At 58.1% G+C, this 25,331-nt stretch overlaps 1 protein-coding gene across 3 annotated transcripts in view; it reads right to left on the bottom strand.

The window, feature by feature from the left end:
- CNTFR (ciliary neurotrophic factor receptor) overlaps positions 1-24,853 on the bottom strand; it is a 39,169-nt gene extending 14,316 nt beyond the window's left edge. The window contains exons 1-3 of one of the 3 annotated variants that reach the window (XM_029203878.1): positions 24,844-24,853; positions 15,879-15,990; positions 3,789-3,873 (exon numbers count right to left, since the gene is read on the bottom strand). In XM_029203878.1, coding sequence (XP_029059711.1) covers positions 3,789-3,873 — 85 coding nt within the window. In that variant the 5' untranslated portion in view covers positions 15,879-15,990; positions 24,844-24,853. Of the gene's footprint in view, positions 1-3,788; positions 4,037-15,878; positions 15,991-23,676; positions 23,855-24,843 lie in introns of those variants that run through there. The other 2 variants (XM_029203877.1, XM_029203876.1) reach the window with 2 other exon arrangements.
- Between the last annotated feature and the right edge of the window lie 478 nt (positions 24,854-25,331).

Below are 25,331 nucleotides of genomic sequence, written 5' to 3'. Positions count from 1 at the left end.
CCAACGTCTTGCTACCAACAGGCCCAGCTCCAGTCACTGACATCTGCTACCCAGGCAAGCTGGGGCTGAGGGGCCCCTCTCCTGAACTCCTCCCTCTGTCTCTTCCCATCTCTTCATCTTCCCCATCCTCGTCTTTCTGTCCTGCCTCTCTCCCTCTCCCTGACTCTGAGTCCCTGACAAGTCCCCCGCTCCCAACCATACAGGGCTGGGGCAGCAGCAGGAGAAGGGAGAATGGGCAGGGTCCTGGACAGGAGCCCTAGGGAACTCCTAGCAGCTGTCAACATCATCATGAGGCAGGAACTGCTTGGGGTGTGGGTCAGGGAGTGCTGGGACTGAGGGAGCTCTCTGACCATTCCTCTCTTGCCCCCAGGAGGGGCCTGTCAGAGGCAAAAGCAAACCTCAGCCCTGGCCTCGGCAACCCAGGCGTGATGGACAGAGCCCAGGAGACTGGAGTGGAAGGGCCGGAGGGAGCACCTGTCGAGAGGCAGCGCTAGGTGGGGGGGGCGAGTGGGACAGAGGAAGTCTAAGGCACCGATTCTACAGACAGCCCCAGAGAAGCGGGCACCGGGAGATGCGAATCTACCCTCCTCATCCTGCCCCCCAAGCCTGGAAGGACAGATGCTTCCCTGGTCCCAGCCAGATCTGTGGAGTGAGGGTGGGAGGGGCAGAGTGAGGGGGAGGGGGGCGGGGTGGTGGTGGCAGCGGTATCCCTGGTTAACACTCCTTCACATTTCCCCTCCAGAGAGCCACCCTGCCTAGCTGGGGGATTTTCAGAGGCAATTCCTGTTAAGGAGCCAATTAAGTTGGGCCAGTGGCCTCTTAATTAGACTTGTTAACACCACCAGGACTGCAGGGAGTAGGGATACCCCACCCCACCCCGCCCCCGGCCCCATGCCACCGCCCCCTTCCCTCCTTTATAGACCCCTCCCCAGTTCTGCTTTTCTCTCTGCTGAAACATCTGTCCCTGTTTGCTGCCTCGGTCACCCTCCCTGGGCCGGGGATCTCTCTGTATCTCCAGCTCTCTCCCCCGCTGCCTGTCTCTGTCTCACCCCTCTCTGAGCCTCTCTGGCCCTGTCAAAGGAGAGGGAAGCAGGAAACCCAGCCAGCCCTGACCACTCGTCTGTGGGGCCTGGGACCAGCCGAACAGAGGGTGAACAGGCGGAAGGGTGGTGGCCGGGGGGCCTTGGAGGCCACAGCTGTGAGGCTGGACCAGAGACTGACTGGGGGCCTCCCTCTGACCAGAGGCCCAGTGTCCACGGCTCAAGCCATAGAGCCCCCCCAGTCCACCAGCCCTAGCCACGGAGCCCCCCTCCAGCCTCCCTTCCAAAAACCTGGAGCTTCCAGGAAACACGCCAAGCCCCTCTCTCTGCACACACACCGCCCGCCCCCCCCCACCCCCGCCCCAGCAGAGAGACTGCATCCAGCGGCCTGAGGAGGAGGCTGAAAACTGACCATCGTGGAGGGGGCGTGGCCATCATGGTCCCAGCAGCAACACATCGACACTGACCAACAGCAGCTCAGAACTAACACGGCCCCAGTATGGGCCTTTAATACTGGGGGGCAGGTACAAGCCGCAAGATGAGGAAACCAACCCAACAGCACAACGAATGTAATGGCAGTGGGGTAACACGTGGGGAACCCTGTCTGCCTCACAAAGGAAACGGAAACACAACCTGACAACAGTGACAAACCAACCATGTAAGGGCAGGGCAGGAATGAAAAAATGACAACACAATGACAGATGACAACTACAGGCCACAACGCAGAGGCAGAGGGGGTAATGTGACATGACAATCACACAGTGTCACAACTGCTACAATTAACACAGCAACAGCAATACACACAGCCATGCAACAGCTCCAAAGATGGCAGTGATTTAATCCTTTGTCTCTGGACAGCTTTCCTCCCACCCCGTGGGTGCCCCTACTGATGTGCTGTCCATTTCAGAAATTAAATCAAGCAGCAGGGGGAGGATGGGGTTCTTGGCCCTGACGCGGTGACAAATGCTCCAAAGGAATCAGCTGTGAAAAGGTTGTTAGAAGCCAGGATAAGAGACAGAGACAGGATGAGGTCATGGACATCGAAAACACACAGGGATAGAGCTGACAGCTCCCTCACACCTGTGCACATGGGCTCACATGGGGACCACATACCGGAAACAGTCCCCCCAGGCGTCCTAAGCAACTTCACATCACCACACACAGGATGAAGACAGTCACCACAAAGAAGAAAAAGCACACCCAAGACAACCATCCACAAGGTCACAGCTACGCAGGGACACTGTCCCACTTCAGGGACAGTAACATCTGATAAAAGGTCACATGCACGCACAGGAAGGGCACTGTCACCCAGAGGCACAGTTACACATGGGGACATGGTCTCACACACAGAGAGACAGTTTCACAGGGACACGAAGAGACAGAAACAAAGAGAAACTAACAAACTATCACACATGGGGTACAGTCTAAACCACAAGGACAAAACCCCACAAAGGCCACGGTCACACATCAACTATGTCACACACAGGGCACAGCCCACAAGGATATAACTACACAGAGAAACACACCCGAGCAGGGACACAGTCTCGCTCACACAAGAACACAGTCTAACGCACAAGGACAGTCTCACACTCTCAGAGATGCAGCCTATGCCCACACACAGGGCAGGGGCGAGGCCAACGGGAAAGACCGCTGGTGGGCCTAGGCTGGTCCGGTCAGCACAGGAGCCCCAGGCAGGCCGACTACAGGTGGGGGTCGATGGGCTGGCCTGGTGGTCCCTTCAGTCCCTGCCCACTGCGGAGCAGCCCTGGGGCAGGCCAGGCTCTCTCTGGGCCTCAGTGCTGGGCTCATGAGGAAGAGGCCACAGGAGCCTCGACCTACTGCCCTCCTTGAACCCACAGCCTTGAGGGTCATGGAGCTCAGCCATTAGGGTCTGCTCTGCGCCTGGGCCCCAGAGATGCCCCCACCTTCTCTGCCTCTACCTGAGCTAACTGAGGTGGGGGGCAGGACACAACCAAGGGGGGAGCTCCCTACACTTGGAGCCTCCCTCGTTCAAGGAGTTTCGAGGTCAGACCTCGTACTGACGTGGCTGTCTGAGGTGCTGCCTCCGATGCAGAAGGGCTAGTGGTAAAGTTCCCCAGCAGGGGTGCAGCTCCTCGCCCCATGGAGTGTGAGGACTCAGCGCTCACTGGACAGGTGGTAGGGGAAGGGCAGGAGGCTGCCAGTGGCACAGCCTGAGCAATCCCTGCCCCCTCCAGCCAACCCAGCTCACTGACCGGGCCCCTTCCTTGATGTGCCAGCCCTCTCCCACTTGTCACCCTGCCCCATCCCCACACCTTGTTCTCAGTCTGCCATCTCTGTCCCTGTATTCCTTCTGGGATAAGGAGAAATATTCTTACCCACTGTCTCAGTGCCTCCCACTGCACCCCCATAAATCCGAGGGGACCCCATTTCACCAGATACCGTACAGGGCCCTACCCCTAGCTGCCCCCAACTCCCATCCCACCCGCCTGTACCTTGTATCAGTGCTAGTGGGCAGAGGGACAGATCATCTCAAGCCAGAGATACCATCAGCATGAGACCACCCAGGAGTGACTGGGGGACTGTGTTTATGGGACGACATCAGTGGATCACCCCGTATACCAGTGTCATATGACTCATGTTCACGTGTGACAATGCCAGCCTATGGCAGTACGTGGCTCTTGGGTGGGTGAGTACAGCTATGCCGGGGAGGGTTCACGCTCAGCTCCCAGAGGGGGTCAGCAGGGAGCTCCCCCACCCAGCACTCACCATGTGGACTGTGTCTCTGGGCGTAGACCACGGCAGCGGCAGCAGCAAGCACGGCACAGCAGGCCCATGGGACAGGAACAGCCATCTGTTGGGAAAGAGTGGGCGGCAGGGAAAGGGGCAGCATCAGCCGAGGCAGGAGCCTCCTGGGGAGCCCCCACTCCTCTCAGGCGAGACTGGGAAATCCCAGCCCTAGGGCCAGGGCACCTTGACCCCAAATGCCCTTTTCTTTTTTTTTTTTTTTTGCTGTACACGGGCCTCTCACTGCTGTGGCCTCTCCCGTTGCGGAGCACAGGCTCCGGACGCGCAGGCTCAGTGGCCATGGCTCACGGGCCCAGCCGCTCCGCGGCATGCGGGATCCTCCCGGACTGGGGCATGAATCCGTGTCCCCTGCATCGGCGGGCGGACTCTCAACCACTGCGCCACCAGGGAAGCCCCCAAATGCCCTTCTTAATGGGGCTCAGGATCCTCTTCAAGCAACAGAAAACATTATTGGCATCTGTAGGCAGAGGTCTGCTAAGATGGTAGAAGGCAACCTACAATGGCTTGTTGTTCATTACAGCCGCTGGAGGCAGGATGGGTTACAGATCACTGGTAATGCTAGGGCCATTTTTCTAGGAAAAAAATAACTTCACTGGTAAGGTTAGCTAATTAGCTATAAACATCACAAACTGAAAGGGTGATGTTCTAACTTGACTGGAGGTCTACACTTCTCCAAATTGCCTTGAATAAAAGGCCGCCTGCCACGCTCCTGGGGAGAGAGCCCCTCGGATCTGCCCCTGCCATGTTCCCCCTACCCACCCCCATCCCCGGGTGAGTCTTGCCCCACTGGGCTCTGGGAAGTTCACAGAGCAGCAGGGTACCAGGGCAGTGGTACACTGTGACCAGGTCAGATGTGGCTTTTGCTTTAGTGGACACTAATGATCATGAGAAGGATGAGGGATTTTCCCTGTCAGGGACCACAGCCTGTCCTTCAGCCCAGGAGCCTGGGAGCCCCAGCCCAGCACATATGCATGTGTCTACACACTCCCATGTGGGTACACAAAGCACACTCAGGACATGTTCCCAGAAGCCAGGATGGATCCAGTGGCCCCCCTACCTGCTGTCCTGCTTCCTGGGATGGGTCCAGCTGCCCTCACCCCACTCCACCCCAGCACATGCCCATACCTGAGGGCAGGGAAATAACTATTTCCTGCAGGAAAGGTTCCAAACCTGATTCTCCTGCCCCAGTCTGAGGAGAGAGGGGGACTGTCAACAAGACAGAAGCAGAGATCCAGAGAGGGACACTGCCAGACACTCAACCACGGCCACTACCAGAGGTACAGCCAGACACACAGCAAAGACACTAGCCAGAGACACTGCCCAAAACAAGAGACAGAGCCCCAGGAAAAGAGCCCACACACAGACTGGAGAGACTGTGTCGGGCACGATCAGACAAAGCCAGAGAAACAGGTAGACAAACCAGATAACCAGCCAGAAACACGGCCAACACACAACCAAAGGGCCCGCAAGAAACCCTGTGAAAGACTCGGCCCGACGCAGGCAGACATATCAGAGAAAGAGTAAGCAGCACAGGCAGAGAAACCATCAGCAACAGAGCCGGAGAGCCAGAGACACTGTCAGAAACCATGCCAGAGAAACTGCCTGACACACAGGCAGAGAAATACCAGAGGAACTGATAGACACAAACAGGCATACACCCAGGAAAACTGCCACTGAGAGAGCCAGAGACACAGTCAGATGCTCAGTCAGGAAGTATCCATACCACTCAAAACACTGCCAGGGGCATGCAGACACACAGTCGGACACACTGCCAGAGAAACAGCCAGAGACACTGCAGACAGAGCTACAGCAGGGGAGACGAGTGTGGCCGTCAGCCTGGAGTGGCAGGTTGGGGAGCCGGAGAGAATCTGACTTCCAGGGCCTCCTTTATGGGAAGGGCTCCTGCCTACCCACTGCTACACTCGCCCCTCACCAGGCGAGCCCTCCCCTCTGCACCTGGTTCTCCTCCAGCTACAGCCGCAGGAGCTCCGGCTGCCCCTCCCTGGCACAGCTCATCTCTCTAGGCCCCAACTGGCCTCGGCTACCCCTCCCACATCTGTGACCCCTGAGGCCTTTGCTACCACCTGGCCTAGCTCCTGACCCTCTGCCACTCCCCCATCTTTAGCTACTCCTCAGGCCTAGGAGGGTAAGACAATGGCCAAAGTCACAGTCAGCAAGTGGTGGGGCGAAGAAAGGAACCCAGGATGAACCAGTGCTAAACTCAGAGCAAACGAACCCAGGATGAACCAGTGCCAAACTCAGAGCAAACAAACCCAGGATAAACCAGTGCTAAACTCAGAGCAACCAAACCCAGGATGAACCAGTGCCAAACTCAGAGCAAACGAACCCAGGATGAACCAGTGCTAAACTCAGAGCAACCGAACCCAGGATGAACCAGTGCTAAACTCAGAGCAAACGAACCCAGGATGAACCAGTGCCAAAACTCAGAGCTGGGGCTGGAGAAAGGGAGATAGGAGGCTGGAGGCCTACGTGGTTCCCCTGCAGGGCGCCCTCAGACCCTCCCCGACCCTCTCTGCCGTCCACCCATGCCGTCTCCTCAGAGCCAGCCCACTGCCCACCACATGGGAGAGGAACCAAGCAGAGTGGACAGAGGTTAGATCACAGAATGGGAGTAGAGGGACAGGGTGGTCCTCTGCTCCCTGCTCCTTCCTGGTCCCAGTTGGGAGGGCCATGTGGGTGAGGAGATGGCCTGGCATGAGTGTAAGGCATACAAGCAAACACACACACACACACACACACACACCCGGGTCCTCACAGGGGGAGGGGAGGCTTCTTCATCAAAGTCGCCTCCATCAGCCCGATGAGTTACTGTAAGGGCCGGGCCCTGGGCCAACGGGGCTGCAGCCATGGGAGACGGGCGCTGCTGAGAGCAAGCGCTGCAGAGAGGGGGGATGGGGTACCACGACAGATGCTGCACGGCTGGGGACACCCAGAAAAGGGAGAGACCCAGGGAGGGGGGAACAGAGAGGCAAGGAGAGAGGGAAAGCAGTGAGCGGAGACCCTGAGGGACAAGAAAAGAACAAGACAGGGAGAAATGGAAGAAGAGGCACAGGAAGAGAGACAGGGAGCATAGGAGATGGGCAGAGATTCAAGGACAGAGGGAGAGACAGACCCAGAGAGAGTGACAGAGACCCCAACAGGGTCTCTGTGCCCACCAAGAGCATCTCTCCAAGCCCACCCACCTCCTGCAGTGTGAGGAGAGGATGCCATCAGTGCAGCAGTGCTGGCTGATCTGAGACAAGAGCAGGGCTTCCTGGGGGCGGGAGGGCTTCTGCCTATGAACCCAGGAGCCCAGCCCCCAGGGCATAAGGGTGGCCAAAACCCCCATCCCACCCCACCTGCAGGTCCAGGGGGCCCCAGGCCAATTTCACTTCCCTCTTCCCTCCAAGTCCCCACTGGACCCATTCCCAGGTAGGGAAGCTGAGGCCAGAGGCATCCAAGCTACACCTCTGCCCTACCCTAGCTCACCTCAGGTCACCCATCCCAGGGCAAAGAGCATCTTTCCCAGGAACTTTCCAAGTCCACACCCCATGGCTCTGGGATAGATCTGGAGCCTAAATCCCATAAAGCCCCAGATGAGGGCTATGCAAACTGGCCCAGGCTCCCTGCAGACCCTTCCAGAGGCCCAGCCTGGCCGCCAGCCCCAGCCCCAGAAATGAGGAGGGAACAGAGGGCACCCCACTAGCAAGTGCCCAGCAGCCCAAATCCCTTGTAAACAGAAGCCCAGCACCTCTCCTGACACAGAACCCCACAGTGTTGCCACACACATACACACACACACAGGTTGACACATCAAGAGACAACCCTGGGCCCCCAACTTACTGTCACTGTTCCACCATGACACAAAGACATTACACACTGACAACACCCAGTGAAAATGACACAGTTGCACAGTTGACAATGACACACAGGGATATTGACAGTCACCACAGTGACAGTGATGCAGTGAGTGACAGCCACGCACAATGACATCAACAAACAAGGCAATGACACCTGTTGACACTGACACAGTCACAACGACAGTAACCTCAGAATCAAAGATGCAATGAGACTGACAGTCACATAGGCTAACAATGACAGTGACATCCACAGTGACACAGGGATGTTGGCAGACTCAGTAAGATGGACAGTCACACAGAGTAACACCAGCCCTCAGTAATGCTGACACCACGGAGGCTGACAGTCACCAGCAGGGACACTGACACAGTGATGTGTTCCAGATCAAGGACCTCAACTACTCAGTTTCTGGCTTAGGATCCAGGGCCCAAGACCCCTTTTGCCAGCCCCAGCAGGAGCTCAGGTGCCCTGCACCTCAACCCTCAGCCCCTGCCCAGCTGAAGGCAAAACCTAAGAAAGGGAAGTGTGAGTCTGCGAAAGCCTCTATTCACCCCTGCATTAAGTTATTCAGCCCAACCCTGGGGAACCCCTGCCACATCCAGGATGGGACTGGGGGTTCTGGGCACCACTGCCTGGGGCCCAGCTCTGACTGTGTGTGTGTCAATGTGCAATAGCGTGTTCTGAGCTTCGGGCTTCAGGGTGCTGGTTGGTGTGGGTGTGTTGAGGGTCAGGTAGGTTCAATCTGGCCTGGACAATGAATGAACGGGGAGGCCCCACGTGGTACCTCCGAGAAACTGAGATCCGATGAAGGTCACTGGCCTGGACCCCACCCCCCTCGGCCTGGGGCTGGGGTGAGGTCAGAAGCATCCCTCTGAGGGAGGGCATCTGGCCCACAGCAGGGGCCAAGGTGACATCTCCATAGCTTCCAGTCTCCCTTGGCAACCCCAGACTCCAGGATCCCCCAGGGTAAGGGAAAAGGCACTCTGTGTTGGGGCCTCATCCCCTTCTTCTCTCCCTACCACAGCCCTAGAAGATGCATCCTGGGAATGAGGCAAGAACCCAGGGCAGGACGACCCGCTGATTCAAAGGCCTAGGAAACTCTAGGGGCCTCAGACCTGCAGAGGAATTAGGGTGGGGGAAGACAGACACCTACACTTGGAGACAGAGAGGGAAAATGAGAGACAGGGCAGGGGCAGAGATAGGGACAAGGACATGGTGGACAGGGAGGAACAGTGCTGGCTGAGGGGGCGGCTGGGAGAGACCGTCTGGGCGGGCGGGAAGCTCCAGGATGGGGAGGAGGGGCTGAGGCCAGGAGGCCCCCAGATCCCACCAGGCCTAGGCAGCCTGGACAGCGTGGGCGGTGGGGGGGGCAGAGGCCTGAGCGGTCCGGAGGCTGGGGGTGGGGCGGAGGCCAAGGATGGAGGCCTGGCCCCTGGCAGCTGGCCCAGCGGGCCCCCCATGGGGGAGGGGGCGGGCCTGGGTCAGGGGCCAGCTCCTGGGCTGGGGCCGGCTGGCCATGGGGCAGCCTCCTATTCCCACGGTGTCTCCCCCTGTCTCTTCCTCCTTTCTCTCTGAATCCAGACCTGGCCCTCCTCTCAGCTCTCAGTGCCCCCACCCTAAGTGGCACAGGACCCAGAAGCCATGCCTGGGTTTAGGACTCAAGCCGTATCTCCTCCTGGGCTACCCATCCCCACCCGCTCCGGGAGCAAGCCCCCATGCTCAGGGGAAAGGACCCCACCCAAACATATGCCCCCCTCTCCCGCAGAAGGGGGCAGGAGAAGCTGAGCACCAGCGGGAGGGGGGCCAGGAGGGAGGCAGGGGGAGCGGTCCCCCAGCTCCAGCCTCTGGCTGAGGCTGTGGAAAAGGAGGCGGCCCAATGTGAGTGAGTTGGGGGGGGTATCCGCACCTGCTGTTGTGACCTCCACAGCCGGAGATGAGGGCCTGGGGGTGGGGGACAAGATTCCGATGGATTTTGGCAGCAGCCCGGACTCTGAGCGCTCAAACCCCCCACCCCCCAGCCTCTTGCACCGTAGGGACCCTGAGATCAGCATGTGCGTGCCCTGCTGCACGTGTGTGCGGGCGTGTTGCGGGCCTCCCATATGACGGGCCTGGCTGGGCAGCTGGGAGGTGTTCTGGGGAGATGGGAGTCTGAATCCCACCAGCCGTGCGCACATGTGGAGCCCCACTCGGGGCCCTGCATGCTGCCTGGTGACCTGGGCACCGGCTTGTATATGCTCACATATGCAGGCCTGGACTTAAGCAGCCCTCTCGGTGCAAAAGGTCTGGGCCTTCTCCCTCAAAAGTCATCTGATCCAGCCCCCTGCCTCTCAAATGGGAAGCAGGAAGGGGCAGATAAGTTCATATCCTCCCTTTGGGCACATGGGCTCTGGATAGCTTCACAGCACCTGAGGTACAAGCGCCAAATCCCTCATCCCCTAACCCCAGTCCAGAGTCCCTTCTGGCTTCTAGAAGAATCAGGGGGATCCCTCTATCCAGAAAAGGCCGCACACCAGTCGGGTTAAGTCTAGGGGGAGTGGGGGCTTGGGAGCTGCCTTCTTGGAGGGACAGATGCTGCAGCACAAGGTCAGACAGCTGGAAGAACTCCATGAAAGGCGGGGGATGGGCAGAGCAACAGGGCTGACTGAGACCTCCCTCCGCCAACAGGGGAGTGGGCTCGCAGCAGATGAGGCGGGGGCAGGAAGGAGGCCGCTGAGCCCTCCATGGAGACAGAAGGATGGACAGAATAGCTTTCCAGACTTGGGGGCTGGGACAAAGACCTATTTGCCTCAGCATCTCCCATTACACCCCACCCCTGGCCCCATCACTGCTATGGTGCAGACACACCCTCGAATATATACACAGAGGTTGATGCTTTGCAAGCTTGTGTGTACACGCGCACGCGTGCACACGTGCGCACACGAACACACACACGCACACAAAGGGGGGGTGGGGGTGGGCAGTGCATGTGAAGCATTGACGTGTAACGAAAAGAACTGAAGATGGTCTTTCCGACAGAGCCAGAGGTGAACAGGGGAACAGAAACGTCAACTGTCTTCACGTGCGCTGCTCTCCCTGCCCCCCAACACGCACGCACACTGCACACACTACTTCTGAGGAAGCTTCTGGTCTGCTGGGCAAAAGCAAGCCATCCTTCCTCCCCCTTCCTCCCCTCCGCACAGTGGGGAAGCCAGAGCAATCTGTTCCTGATGGGTAAACACAGGCATGAGTATGCGTGCACACATGCTCACACACACACCCGCGATTCAGGGGTGCGTGACACCCAGTGCTCACTTCACCCCAAGATGGGACGCACACTCGGGCTCTCACTACCACTGGCAGAGCCTCCCAAAGTCCCCCACCTCCACCACACACAGCCAGAGCTTCACAGACACACCCAGGCAGCCTCTCGCTGACACAGGCACTTGGAGTCTCCCATCACAGCCACTCATCACAGCCTCCCACGTGGACACCCGCTGCCACAGCCTCGCACACGCTGGTATGCGCGCACACACGAATCACAGTCACAGTCACACACAACAGACTCTCTCACACGCACTCAATCAAAACAGTCCTGGTCTCACATATGGATACCAGCACACACTCAGAACACTCACCCTTCCACACAGATAACAGAGCACCTCCAGAAACGCAGAGCCCCACCCCCACCCCCCGGCACCCTCAGCCCTCACACCCCTACACTCGGCAGTGGGAAATAGATACACACTCCATGCTGGGACCTCGGGTTGCCTGGCCTGTGCCTGGGGGAAGACAGGATAAAGCTCAGGGTGGCCTAAAGCAGGAAGGGAAAGTTCCTGAAAATCGAGGAAACAGACTATTCCCTACTCGGCTCCTTCCTCTCCTAACCCTGCTTTTGCCAGTATTTGGGAATGAGGGGAGATCCTGGCCAGAGCAGAGGGGTGAGGGAGCCCCCAGGTGAGGAGATGGTGGCACTGGTGGCAGCAGGAGCCAGCAAACCCCAGAAACCAGCCTGCCCCCAGGGCCTTCCTGCCTCACCTCCTCACCCCCTCTTCTCCAGGATGAGGAGAAGCAGCAGCTCTCAGCCTAGCCACCTGCTGAGTGACCCCAGGCCTCTTCAAAACCTCTCTGTGCCTACAACTGTCTATAGGGCACCTGAATGTCAGGCCTGGCTGCAGGAAGGGAGGCAAGGGGAAGGAGATGAGGCCTCGACCTCAACCCCCAGCCCCTGCCAAAGCCCTGTCATCACTGTCAGACCCCAAAGAGAGATGGGGACAGCAGTGGCCAAGCCAGTGCTCCTCTTACAAACCACTGAGGACAAGAATCCTAAAGTGTCCTTGGACCCTGCAGCCCCACCTCCCATCACAAGAGAGGATGCTGTGTCGCTGTCCAGGCAGAAAGGAATCCAGGCTGTGCTGGCAGGGCCCCAACTGGAGAACAATTGGCAATGCTGTTGACATCCTCACCACTTGCCACTCCAGGTGTAGCTTGAGCCCTGATGCCCCATCCTAAAGTGAGTCTGAGAGGGCTCCATGGAAGCCAGGCGGGGGAGCGAACACCCCCGGGCAGCAGAACCTAAGGAAACCAGGCAGGGCGACCCCATAAAGCCAGGTGATGGGGACTTAGGAAAAGCAGGCCGTGGGGACAAAAGAAATCAAGCAGCAAGGTCTGCGGAAACGAGGCGACAGGGCCCAAAAGAACATAGGCTGTGGGGACCAAATGAAGCCAGGCCGCGGGGACTGAAGTTAGCTAGGAGGTGGGGACAAATGAAGCCAGGGGAGAGGCCCACAAGATGGGAGAAAAGAAAGCTATCAGGAGCTCATGCCCTCTGTCTAGATGTCCCCCACACCCTGGGCCTCTCTCTCAGTAGCCCCCTTCCCACCCAGGTGCTGGTCCCCTCCCCCAGGCCAACGCACACAGCCAGAGCCCCCTCCTCGCTCAGAGGCCTGGTCCAGTTGCAGCCACTGGGCCCCGGCCCCATCCCTGGGACCTCAGGAAGTCCCAGCCCCTCCCACCGGCTGCAGAGGAGGGGGGCTGGGGGGGGGAGAAAGAGAAGAGAAGAGAGACAGCTTGGCAGAGGGAGGGCCGAGCAGCCGCGGGGGGCGGGGGCCGAGAAAGGAGCGGGAAGCGGCGAGGCGGGCTGGCGGGCGGCGCGGGCGGGGGCGTCTCTGCCGCGGGAGCGGGGGTGACAAGTTCTCCGGCCCTGCGGCTGCGCGGCCACTGACCTGGGTCCCCGTGCAGGCGCCCAGTCGGTGCCTCCGGCGCTCCGCGGGTGCGCCCGGCCGCCCGCGGTCATCGGGCCCCTGGGGTTCGGGGCTGGGGCCCGGGCGGCCCGGGGAGCAGGCGTGTCCCCCCCCCCCCCCGCCTACCCCCCCCCCCGAGGGTCCCGGCGGGCGGGCGGGCGGGCGAGGCGGCAAGCGGGCCGGGAGGAGGGGAGGAAGGAGCGCGCGGCGAGCGAGCGAGCCGAGCTAGCGGAGGGAGCGAGTGAGGGACGGCAGGCAGTGAGGTCATCCTTTGAATCTAATTGTCTGAGTCAGGAGGAGATGTGGCACTCGATGCAGGGGGAGGGGAGGGGGAAGGGACCCTCCCGGCTCCGGGCCGGGGCCCCTCCTCACACCCAGGGCCGGCCGCGGCCTCCCTTCCCCCGCCCAGGGCCAAGTTGTCTCGGGCCAACTGGGACAAACCCCTGCCCGTCTCACTCAAGGCTGACCTCTGCTGCCATGGGGGCTCCAACCCACATCACCCCCAGAGAGCGGCCACCTTTCTATTCTCTGGGGGTGATGGGGACCCCCTCCCGGCCCAGGTTGCCCTCCCGCATGTCTGAGGGTAATGGGAAGCCCCCATCCCACCCCCAGGTCGTATTTCTGCCCTGTGAGGAGAAAGGGGGAACCTCCACCAGCCTTGCAAGGGACCTTCGTGCACTCTAGAAACGTGGAGTCCCCAACTCTACTCCCCAGGTGACTTCTTGCACTGGGAATTTGGGGGAATCTGGACATTGAACCGAAGCTCCCCTTCCTGCCTCCTGAGAAGGACAGTGCAATGCCTCCCAGTCCTGCACTTTGGGGGGCATGAGGACCCCCAACGGAGCCCAGGGTCTCTACTCTGCATGCCCAACTCTTCAGGAGGGGCAGGAGCCAGGCCAGAACCCCAAGGTCCCCAGAGGCTGCTCAGGGGAGCAGGTCACTCAAGTGGTGGGAGGGCAAGACGACAGTTGGGCCCTGGGCCTGTCAGGTGTGCACGCACAAGAACATGCACACATGTGTACGCGCACATGGGGGGAGACCAGGCGGCTGGGGACACTCACACCGAGGACCACACACCCCTCCCCTCGCCCCCATGGGGGAGGGGTGATAAATATTTAAGCGGCTTTTAGCTCTGAAGGGGCTGAAGCTGGGGGAGGGAGGGGATCCACAATGCCTGATTAATGGGGTTACCGGCTTGGATCAATCCATCTGCCTGCCGCTCCCTCTTCCCTCCTCCCTCCTCCTCCCTCCCTCCGCCTAATGCGCTTTATCAGGAGACGCTTTTCTGACTTGGCAGCGTCGGGTGTTTTAAATAGACCCATTTAGAGCTGGGGTTGAAGGAGAAAGGAGGGGGGGGAAGGGAGACAGAGATTGAGACAGGCTGGGAGACAGAGATGAATCAGGAGAGAGAGACAAGCCCTGGAAGAGAGAGACTGGGAGCGGAGAGACAGAAGGAGATACTGAGACACGGAAATAAGAGGCTGAGAATGACACTCCCACGGAGGCTGAATGGGGCCGGGGGGTGGGGGGGTGATGGTGAGGCCGAGGGGAAGCTGGGGGGCTGAAGAGTAGAAACAAACAAACTAACAAAAGAGACAGACAGAGAGAGAGGAAAGGAGTCACCGACAGCAAGAAGAAACCCAGAGACAGGTTCTCTGCAAGGGCTGAGTGCTAGCCTGGGAGACAGCAGATATCTTTTATTTCCAAAAACAGTTTTTCATCCACTTTGTTAAATTAAAAAGCTGTCTTTAAAGTGGTGCTGGAGGTGCTGCTGCAGGAGGGTGGACGGAACTGCCAAGTCCTCCCTCTCGGCCTCCTCGTCTGCCCCCACAGAAGCTGCCTCAGCCCTAGCCCCCAGGGGTATTCTCCAGCTCCCCTGCTCTCTGTGATCCTCTGGGATCCCCAGGGACAGGGTCAGGGCATCTGAGCTACTGTTCATTGGCAGAAAGTCCTTCCTGCTGTCTGGCCTCAGTCCCTCCTGCTGCAGGGAGCCCATTCTCTTGCCTGACCACTAGCCTTCTCTTCTCTGGTCCCAGTTCCAACTCCCTAAGATGTCCCCAATCGGAGGGAGGATTATGGCCCTCACAGCTGAGCAGCTCACTTTCCCAACCAGCCATCACACTCCTTCCAGGTGTGCTCCCTATTACTGGGTAAATCTGAACTTCTGTCAGATGCCCCACTCCAAGTCCCTAGGTCTTCTGGGAACAGTGAGACAGAAGCTTAACTCTCTCCAGCCTTCTGGAACCTCCCTTCCTCCTCTTCAGAACCCCAGCTCCATTTTGTCCCTTTTATGGCCATGTTGTCAGCCTGGATACCCCCCCGCACCGTCAACAACACCCCATTCCTAGTTCTGAAGGGTCAGCAACCCACCACCCCCCAACTCCCAGACCAGGAAAATGGCCAGTCTGTTTGGGAGCTGAGATGAAAAGCCTGGCCGGCCTTTGTGGGCCTCTGGCGGGTTTCGGACAATAGGCCCTTCCGTTCCGCTCCAGCGCACCTCGATCCCATGGACACCCCCACCCCGGGGGCTGCCAATCCGGGGGCCTTGCCTGGCCGGAATGAAAGGCGGGGAGAGTCAGGCCCAGCCTCCGAGGCTGGCCTCAGAAGATTCTGGACTTTCTGACCCTCTATCCTGTCTCCTCCAAGCCCAGCTGCTCCCTGTTGTCAAGCCAGAGAGATGCTTTGGGGGCAGAGAGGGAGCCTGACAATGGGACGAAACATACTCCCACATCCAGATTCAGCTCCCTCAGTGCAGAACCCAATTTTCTGACCTGGCTTTGCCCTTGCCTGTGTGACTGTGGGTAAGTCTCTTCCCCTTTACTGGCCTGTCATGAAAAGCCTCAGGAGGAAGGAGGAGGGGAGAGCAGGAAGAGATCTCAGGCCCTCCTTCACTCACATCCCCAGACCTACAGCCCCAATGCACCTGCCAGATGCCCTGAAACTGACCTGCCTCCCCTGGGTCCCCAGCACATACCTCTTCACCGCTGGCCGCACACCGAGCACGATCAACGTCCTCCTCCTCCAGACCAAACTCTTCCTGAGACTTCCAAAACCAAGGGGGCGGGATGATGTGACAAGGCTGGATTCTAGAAGGGCAAAGGGCACAAATCAGAGGCTACAGAGGAGACCTTAGTCCAACTCAGAGCTCATTTCACACTCACAACCCCACTGTGAGAAGGAGAGACTGAGGCAGGCAGCAGGTAAGTGTCTAGAAGAGAAAAAATTGGGAGTGATCCAGACTCCCTGCAGCACCCTTTGCAGACCTTAGGTTCTGAACCACAGGGACAAAAGTAGGCCAGAAGCCAGTGGCCTGACACCACACATAGATACACACCCAAAGACAATCCAAAATCCCCACACAACCAGTTCACAGACACAAGCACCTCCATGTCACACACATTCTCCCATGCATACTCATACAGAGACCCATGGCCCCCAGCAGGGCATAAACACCCACCATCATACTGTTTTCTCCTCATCACCACTACGATTTATTGAGCATCTGTTATGTGTCAGGAACTGTTAGGCACTTTATATGCATGATCTCATTTAATCTTCATGACTTCTCCGTGAGGTAGGTTCTACTATTATTCCCATTTGACAGCTGAAAAAACTGAGATTCGGGGAGGTTAACTTGCCCAAGACCACACAGCTGATCCGTTCCAGAGCATAGATATGAGTGCAAATCTAGCTCCAAAGCCCTTCTGCTATACCAGTTTGCCTCTGCAGATCTCTCTCCCACCAGCACAGTGCCTTTCCCAATAATAATAGGAACAGCTAACACTTGCTCAGGGTCCTTGATGAGCCAGATACCATGCTGAGGACTTAACGCACAGTTTTTGCAGATGAGAAAACTGAGGCTCAGAGAACAAAAGCACCTTGCCCAAAGTCACATGACTGGTAGTTGGTAAGAAAGCTGGCTGTTCTGAAAGTCACTGTTGCTTCTAGGACTCCACTTACTTAACAGAGCCCTCGACTTCTACAAGACCCCGGAAGACTCTCAGGGTTCAACTGCTCCTCTCCCCGCCAAAACAGGTCCCAGATGTGTCTGCCAAAGGCATGATCAAGTGCCTAAACACATACCCATGAGAAAGGGACTCCATGTCATCCAACCCTGCCCAGAGAGGCAGAGGTACCACCAAACAGGGAGAGATGGCCAGAAACGAAAACAAGGTGTTAGAGACAGGCTGGCTGGTGGTAACAGATACAGACACACCAAGAGATAGGTAGGCCCAAAGAGAGGAAGACAGAGACAGACACACGGGACCAAGGAATGACAGAGACAGTGGGAAAAGGAGACAATAGAGGGAGAGGAGGATACAGGCCGACGTGAAGAAAACACAGAAGGATAGACACAGACATACAGACACATATGGAACCATCCCACCTTCACAAGAAGAAAACTGTGAAAACAAACAAGACTCAGGCAGTGTGTGGTACGTGTGTAAGTGTGCATTCGAGTGTGCCTGTGTTGGGGGCATGCAGAGTCTGTATCACTACACACATTACACCAGCTGCTTCCAGCAATTTCATCTGATTAATAATAAATGCCCCGTAATTACAGCCACTCCCCCAGCCCTTCTTCCTGTTTTTTGTCAGCTGCCACCAGGCAGCCCCCTGTGGACCCCATGGCCCCCTCCATCCTCACCTGCTGTCTTCTACAGGGCTGAGAGGACATGGGCTAGGGAAGGAGACCAGACTCCCAACCTGAGGGAGAATACCCATTTCTCTATCTTGGATTAATGCCCAATGCTCCCAAGCAAAAGGTCATTTCCCTTAGGTCTCACTCAGAACTCTCCCCCTTCCCTGGGTATAACCTGTAACCCCTAATGTGGCCTAGAGGCCCAGGTCTGAGGACACAGAGAGAAATGAACTCTGGACTCCCCTTGCCCACTCTTCATCACTCACTGGCTGAAAGAAGTCTCCATTCACAAAGCTTCCCCAGCCTTGGAACCCCACAGGCTCAAAGGAGGAAGGGACCAGGACAGCCCCCCTTTTCCCACCCCATCATTCCAACCCAGGCAGCCCCAAAGTCTCTGCCCACTTGTGTACTCTCACGCTTTGGACACGCCATGGCTCCGCCTCCATTCCTGAGCCCCCCCAGGTCCACCTCCTTCCAGGCCTCCCACCCTAGCTCTCCAAGGCAGCTCTATCAGAATCAGCTGCGGGTTTGTGCTGATCTGTTTCTAATCGCTGGGGCCTGGTTCACGCTGGCCCCCACCCCCCAATATTGATTCCATTATTTGGAGAGTCATTGACGTCAAGGACCTGGATGGGTGCCAAAACCGCCTTCTCTCAGGGCCTGGGCCAGGGCCCAGCCCCTCATCTCGCGATTTCACGGAGGGGCCCAGAAAGGTCAGCTCACGGGCCAGGGTCACGTGACATCTGCCCTCAGAGACTGGGGCTCTTCTTACCTTTTGGGGCCCACTGTGCAGTTCCTTTCTCCTGGGGGAGAGGGGCTACACAGAGGCATGGGGGTCAGAAGTGAGGTGGGGACCTATAGAATAGGGTGTGGAAGAACCTCATTGGGTCTTGGGCTGCAAGGAAGAGCTCTAGGAGGTAGGGATGGAGGCAGTGGCTCAGAAAAGGCTACTTGGGGAAGATTTTGTTCTTTGCCACACACTATTTTGGAACATCTTGAAGCTGGACTTGAAATGACTATTAGAGTACTATTGACTACTCGATTTTTATGTCTGATATCAGATGTATCTCCAGGCTCTCTGAGAAAGAAATTCTCTGCAGTGCAGGGTAACAGTTTACCCTAAATGTTGCCATAATTTGACTAAGTGGCACCACTATTTTATAAACCTTTGTTCCATATAAAACAAAGGCTCTGTCTCCTGTGCAACTCTCGCCCATGCTGCCTCAGTTTCCCCACACTCTCCCAGTCTCTAGTGCCTCTGTGCCTGTCCCATCAAGATGCAGCCACTGCTACACTGACCCACACCAGCAACTCCCTGGCTCTGGCTGGACAGGGTATTTTTAGGATCCGAACCCTGTGTTCTCAGACAGACATTAATAACCAATACAGACAGTCCGTGGTGCCCACAGCAGCTAAACAAACTCGGAACCCAGCCTCAAAGGCTCAGACATGGGGTCCACTGCCTTAGCTATAGTCCAAGAAACCCAGACCTAGAGAGAGCAAGGGACATGACATGCTCACAACCACGTGGGGAGAAAAGGACTTTCCCATCTTCTGAAAAATCCTGAAGCTGGGGAGAGGACAGAGGTGACCTCTGACCTCTGCCACAGAAGCAGGGTCATTGCCCTGCCCCAGTCTCACCTAGTCCAGACCTTTTCAAGGAAGAAGCTGCCTATCCTTTGCACTCCTTCCCTGAAGGCAGGGAAGTCCTTCCTTTAGTCTAGCTGCAAATCACTCAGGGGTCCTTTGAGCCAAACAGGGTTATACAACAGAGGCTGTTGGGTCTCAAGCCACAAACCCCAGAGAGTCCCCTCTCCCCATGGTCTGTCCCGCTCAATGTTCATTCCTCAACATTTCTTGAGTACCTAATCCCTGCCAGGTCCTGTGCCAGGAGTTAGGGACATGGTCCTGCCCACCAACAGCAGTCAGTCTGGCAGGAGAGAAGATGATGTATTATTTACTCAGCAGTGCCCTCCCACTGTGTACCTGGTCTGTGCCAGGGGCAGGGCGGGCGGGTGGTAAGCAAAGCAGACCCCAGTCCCTAGGTCCCAGCGTTCACAGGCAATCACTATGCAGCCTTGGTGAGTATTGTGAAGAGGAAGTACAGGTAACGTATGGTGGGGCATGCTGACTTCTTTCAGGACTGAGGATGCTTCAGTCCGTTCCTAAACCCCAGGACGGGCCCTTGGACTGCCCAGAAGTCACCACCATAGTCTAACTTCAGTTCCTTCCACTGTAGCTCCAGCCCCAGCTTCTGGGAGCTGGTTCCCCGCAGCAGCAGGGTCTAACTCTTCCCCACATCTGCCCCAGCTCTTCCTCCCACTCCTTGGCTCTGGTGACCCCAAACCCAGCATGCTCTACGCTTTGGGGATTCTCTTTGCCCTCTGCAGAGGTAAAAGGGGGTGACGACCTCAGGGCTCTCAGCTCACAGGGACCACTAGGCTCCCCAGCCCCTCCCCACAGGAAGCCAGGAGCCGGGGTGGGTGTGGTCACCCTGGGCCACGGGAGTTTACACAGCTGAGGTCTCCACCACTCCCCTCAACCCCACAGCGGGTCTGGAGGAGGGGTCAGCTCTCTCTTCTCAGCCTCCTTGTTCTTTGGGACGCCCCCCCTCCCAACCAGGCACACAGGGTTCCCCCCCCCCACAACCATCTGCATTTCAAAGAAAATACGCTCCATCTGTTTCCGATTCATTTACACTTCAGCTTGCCATGGGGGGGGCAGAGCAGGGTGCTTTGCCTTCAAGCGCACCACCCCCATAGGGGGGCTGGAGAGCACGTGTCCCCCTCTGGGACAAGGAGCAGTTAACAGCCTAGCCATCTGAGCCTGAGGGCCAGGTCCCTACTTCGTGGGCTCCCAAGGGGTGCTCACGTACTTCAGCAGCCCCGCCCACTGGCCTCCACAGTGGGAAGGTATATAAAGCCCCCGGCAGTGTCTCCAAGGCAGGTGGAGTCCTAAGGTTGGTTGCAACCTGACTCAATTGCGCCCCCTCCCCAGGGCTATTGCTCTTTTGGGAAGAAGCAGAGTGGAGAACTCTGGGCATACCCTGGAGACAGGATAAGGACTCAGGCATTCCAGGAGACACTGTGAGATATAACATAACTTGGTCCAACCCCTTTCCAGCCAGGGCAGAGGAGAGAGAGGCGGGCGGGTTCCAGTCCAGTCTCCTCCTCCAGCCACCTTCTCACCACAGATCTGGGGCTACCATCTCCCTTAGAATCAGAGATTCACCATCCTGGAAAGGTCAAAGGAGCCAGAGGTCTACCCCTCACCAAGTCATCTTCACACCTCTCCCAACCTAAGGATGATTGGGATGGGGGAGATGTCTTGGGAGGACATGAATCTCATTTCCCCATACCTGACCCTCTCTATCACAGGAAGGGCACCCAAAACTATTTAAGGGGGATGTGCATGTACATGGGGAACTCTAAGGGTACATGTCACCCCTGTACCAAAAAAGCCACTCAACCTTCCTGCTGTGAGAGCCTAGTCTCCTCTGGAAGAAAAGGCAGAAAAATTTAACTGGGTCAGTGTTTCCCACCGCCCCCTCCATCAGCCCACAACCCAAGTAAGAGATGTGACCAAACATGTATCTCCTCCCCTCCCCACCTTTGGAGAGGACAGATCTTGTTCCTGTCCCCAACTTCCCTGAGACACACCATAGCTTGGGTGTATTTAACTATGAGTTCTAAGTTCCACTGGGAGTGTGGACACAATCCTAATGTGGGTTTGAATGTGAGCCCCAGATGGAAGGGTAACTGTGTGTGATTCTAAGCGTGAACCCCAGGGCTCCCATGTGAATATGAAAGCCTCAAGGTGCAAGCATGAGTCTGAGGGTGAGCCCTAGGTCCCTAGTGTGGGTCTGAGCACAAGCCCCAAGATGGAAGCAAGTTTAATGTAATTGACAGGGATGTCAATCTGAGTGTGAACTCCAAGATGCAAGTATAGGTTTGACTGTGAATGTAGGTCCCAGTGTGCATGTGACTGTAAGCCCCAGGACGGAAGTATGAGTGTGAACCCCAGGATTCCCAAACAAGTCAGTATAGGCATTAGAGACTTTGTGTTCGTCTGAATGTGAGCCCCTGGTCTTCACGGCTTTCTGAATGTGAGCTACGTTTCCCCATGTGAGTCTGAGTGTGAGCGCTGGGGTCCCTTTATAAGTCTGGGTCCCTAAGTGATCCCAGGATGGAAGTGAGAATCTTGCATGTCCTAGTGTGAATCTGAGGGTGAGCTGATGTGAGCATGAGTGTATCAACCCCAGTGTCCTACGTGAGTCCTTGAGTTCAAATGTGGGCCCCAGGTTCTCCATGTGAGTCTGAGTGTGAGCCTCAGAATGTGTGAATCTGAGAAAGCTCCAGGGTCTTAGTGTGAGTCCCATTGTGAGCCCTAGGACTCCAGTGTGTTCTGAGCATGGGCTCTAGGTCTCAATGTTAGCCTATGAGCCTCAGGACAGAAATGTGAATCTAAAGTGTGAGCCTAGAGTCCCAATGTGAGTCTGAGTGTAAACTACAGGACTGAAGTGTATCACTGGATATGACAAGAACATAAGTGTGAATCTGAGTGCAAGTCCATTGTCCTGGTGTAATTCTTGGTGCGAGTCCATATGAGTTTAAGTGTCCCAGAGTAAAGCTGAGGATGAATTCCAGAGCCCCTAGAAGTCTTGAGTGTTAACTTTAAATTCCTACTTTTCACATAAGGCTCAGGGTCCCAGTTGGAGTATTAACTGTGATGGAGTGTGAACCTTGGCTGCATGTCACTGATCCTGACCGGGAGCCCTAAGAACCAGTCCAGAAGATTTGTGTGGGTTTTGGCAGTGGAGCAGGGATGCGCAGTTTATTGAGACACAGCCCCCTCCACCCGCCAAGCCCCGGCTAGCCCTACAGCCGTAGGAATATCCAATTGTTCAAGTCCCACCACCCCCATACGTGCATTGGTACACCATCACACCCAGAGTTAGACACACAAAAAGGCACTCAGTGTTTCAGACCCCCTGGACAAACAGCAGTTACAGATGCACAAACACACCCAGCATTTCATACTCCCACCACTTCAGTGATTACAGCCACACGAATGCCCTAGCGACACAGACACAAATATACCAAGTATTACAGGCAACACAACTAGTGTTGCAGACACACTCCTACAGCGGCATGCAGACACACACCCAGTGTTGCACACAAGCTGCCAGACACATAGACACACACAGAGGCTTCTCAAAGAGAGAGACTAGATGGAAAGAGAAAGAAAATCCTGAATTTTCAACAAGGCGTGAAATAGTCCTACCCGCCTGAAGCTACTGAAGGGGGGGAGGGGGTCTAGGGAGCGCTAGAGGAGAGGCTCGGGAGAGGAGAGGAGGCGAGGAGGAGAGCTGTCCGTCTGGTGACCTCCCCGCCGCCCAGCCCCCACGCACGGGGAGATACACTCCTCCGAGCAATACAGGGATACCCAGGCCGGCTCATGTAGAGCCGCACTGTGGGAGACACACACCGGCGGACTCACAAAGAGACGGGGATACACCACAGGCGGACCCACACGGACACACAACACAGGAACACTTACAAAGAGATACTGGAGGAGACCCACTAAATGGAGATACATCCAGGCGGACTCACGAGAAAACCACAGGCGGGCTCACGCTGACACACACACACACACACGCGGATTCACACGGACATACATACACTGGCAGACGCGCAACCGTCCATTCACACCCCTGGGCGCTTTGAAGTCCAGATTTCTGCTGGAGAAAGAAGCCGCCTCTGGGCGCGCGGGGGTCACTGCGACCCCCCAGCTCCGGAATTTTCCCAGACCCTGCGCGCGGTGCTGAGCGGTGAGGGAGAACAGGGAGGCTAGGGCAGTTGGCCCCTGCCACCTCCCGCCAGCCGATTGTCCATCCCCCCTCCCACCACGCCCAACCCCCGGCGCGCCCGGACGTGGGGGGCAGATTCTCCTGCGCCCCCGCCCCCGAGTTTACGGGCAAAGTTTCCCGTGAACTTTCCTGTCCCCTCCCCCCCGGTCTCGGGCCCATGCACGTCCCCTCCCTCTTCCCGCGCGCACGAGGGCCGCGGGTCTGTAGGTCAGCCGGAGGGTTTGAGGGTCCGGCCGCGCGCGGTCCGCGCTGGGTACTCACCGCGCCCTCGGGCCGCCGGGGCTCCGCGCCTCGACCTTCGACCGCTCCCGGCAGGGAGCGACGCAGGGAGCGCGGAGCTAGCACCGCTGCCAGATCCTGCCGCCGAGCCCCGCGCCGTGCCGGCTGGAGCCGCCGCGTCCGCTGCCGCCGCCGCCGCCCGCTCTGCACCGGCTCCCCGGCGCTCGGCGGCTTTAACCCCCCCATCCTCCTCCCTCCCTCGCGCGCTCCCTCCCTCCTTCCCTCGCCCATGTGACCGCGGGCGCCCGCTCGGCCGCGCGCGCCCTCGCTCCCCTCCCCCTCCCGCCTGGTCTCCCCGCGCCTCGGCGGCCGCGCGCCACGACCCCCTCCCGGCCACGGCCCCCGCGTGCCCCCGCCTTGGCACGCTCCCGCGCCTGGCACGCGCGGCCCGCTCGCGCGGGCACACTCATCCTGCGTAGGCCTGTGAGCCCCCGCTCCCATTCGCCTCGTGCTGGCACGCACCCTCCCCACCGCGGGCACACTCGCCCGCACTGGCACGCTTGGCCCCCTCGCATTCGCCCTCTCTCGGAAACGCCTTCCAGACTGCTGTAGTCCCCGCGCTTCATGTGCAGCCCCGACCGCGGGTCTCAAAAACGCGCACGCACACACACCCACACCCACTCCGCTGGATCCCCCAGGGCCGCTGGGCGCGCACCCAGTCCCCCCGGGTCGCTCATTCTCGCTCACTCAGCCTTGGCCAGGTCTCCGCTGCGCACACTCCCGCACGTTCAGGCCCTGACTGCCTCGCACCGACACCCTGGCACACCCCGGGCCAACTCTCGGGGTCCTCTGGCCGGCATCTCCGTGAGAAGAGCGCGAGCCAAGGCCCCCAGGCCCCACTTTGGTCAGGGTAGGCCATAGGTCTCCGCGCCTCCCCTCTTCCTATCGCCCCCCAACAACGACCCCACCTCACACCCCGCCCAGGCACAGACACTTACACCCCTCGCGCTGAAGGGAGGCTATTTGCTCGCATGACCCAGCATGGACCAGGCTGGGAACCTAGGCCCTTGCTTCCCACCAAGTCTCCGGTGACACGCCACAACTACCCTCTCCTTTTTCACCCCACCCCCCACCCCTGGACACACGGCCTGAGGAGTGACCGCCAATGGGATGCGGGTCTTAGGGAGGGTGCGCCCTTTATGCCTGGACCTGCAGTGCCGGAGCGCGAGTGCCAGAGTTTGGCGCTGGAGGTTCACCCCTCGAGTTTCCCTTCGCAGCCTGGGCCTCTGAGGGGCGGGTGTGCTCACAGCACTGGCCCCCGCGCCTCCGGTCTGGCTATTACATGGGGGATTAAGGTTAGACAACCTGACTCCTTCTGAGGCCACAGGAGAGCGCAACAGAAAGGGTGAATGCCAGCGGCGGAGAACGAGTGACCCGCCCCCATTCCCACCCCACGGATTTTTCACCTGACCTTTGACCCATAATCCCTGCTCCTAGCCCCTCCCGGGAGCTGCGCAAGGCCTGGGGGCGGGGAGCGGGGAAGGAAGTATCTCGCTGCTTCCTCACACCCTTCCCTAGTAGGCTGCCCAGAGCGCCCGGGCCCTTTCCCAACAAATGCCTCAGGGACTCCCACTGCAGAGGAAAAACCTTCTTCCCGCCACTGCCCGGGCTTTTCACTTTCACTTCCGTGGCCGCAG

Source organism: Monodon monoceros, unplaced genomic scaffold, assembly GCF_005190385.1.
Source record: "Monodon monoceros isolate NGI ecotype Baffin Bay Population unplaced genomic scaffold, NGI_Narwhal_1 Super_Scaffold_5, whole genome shotgun sequence".
NCBI lineage: Eukaryota > Metazoa > Chordata > Mammalia > Artiodactyla > Monodontidae > Monodon > Monodon monoceros.
The sequence above is the reverse complement of the archived record's forward strand: the minus strand, read 5'-3'. Positions and strand labels throughout refer to the sequence as shown.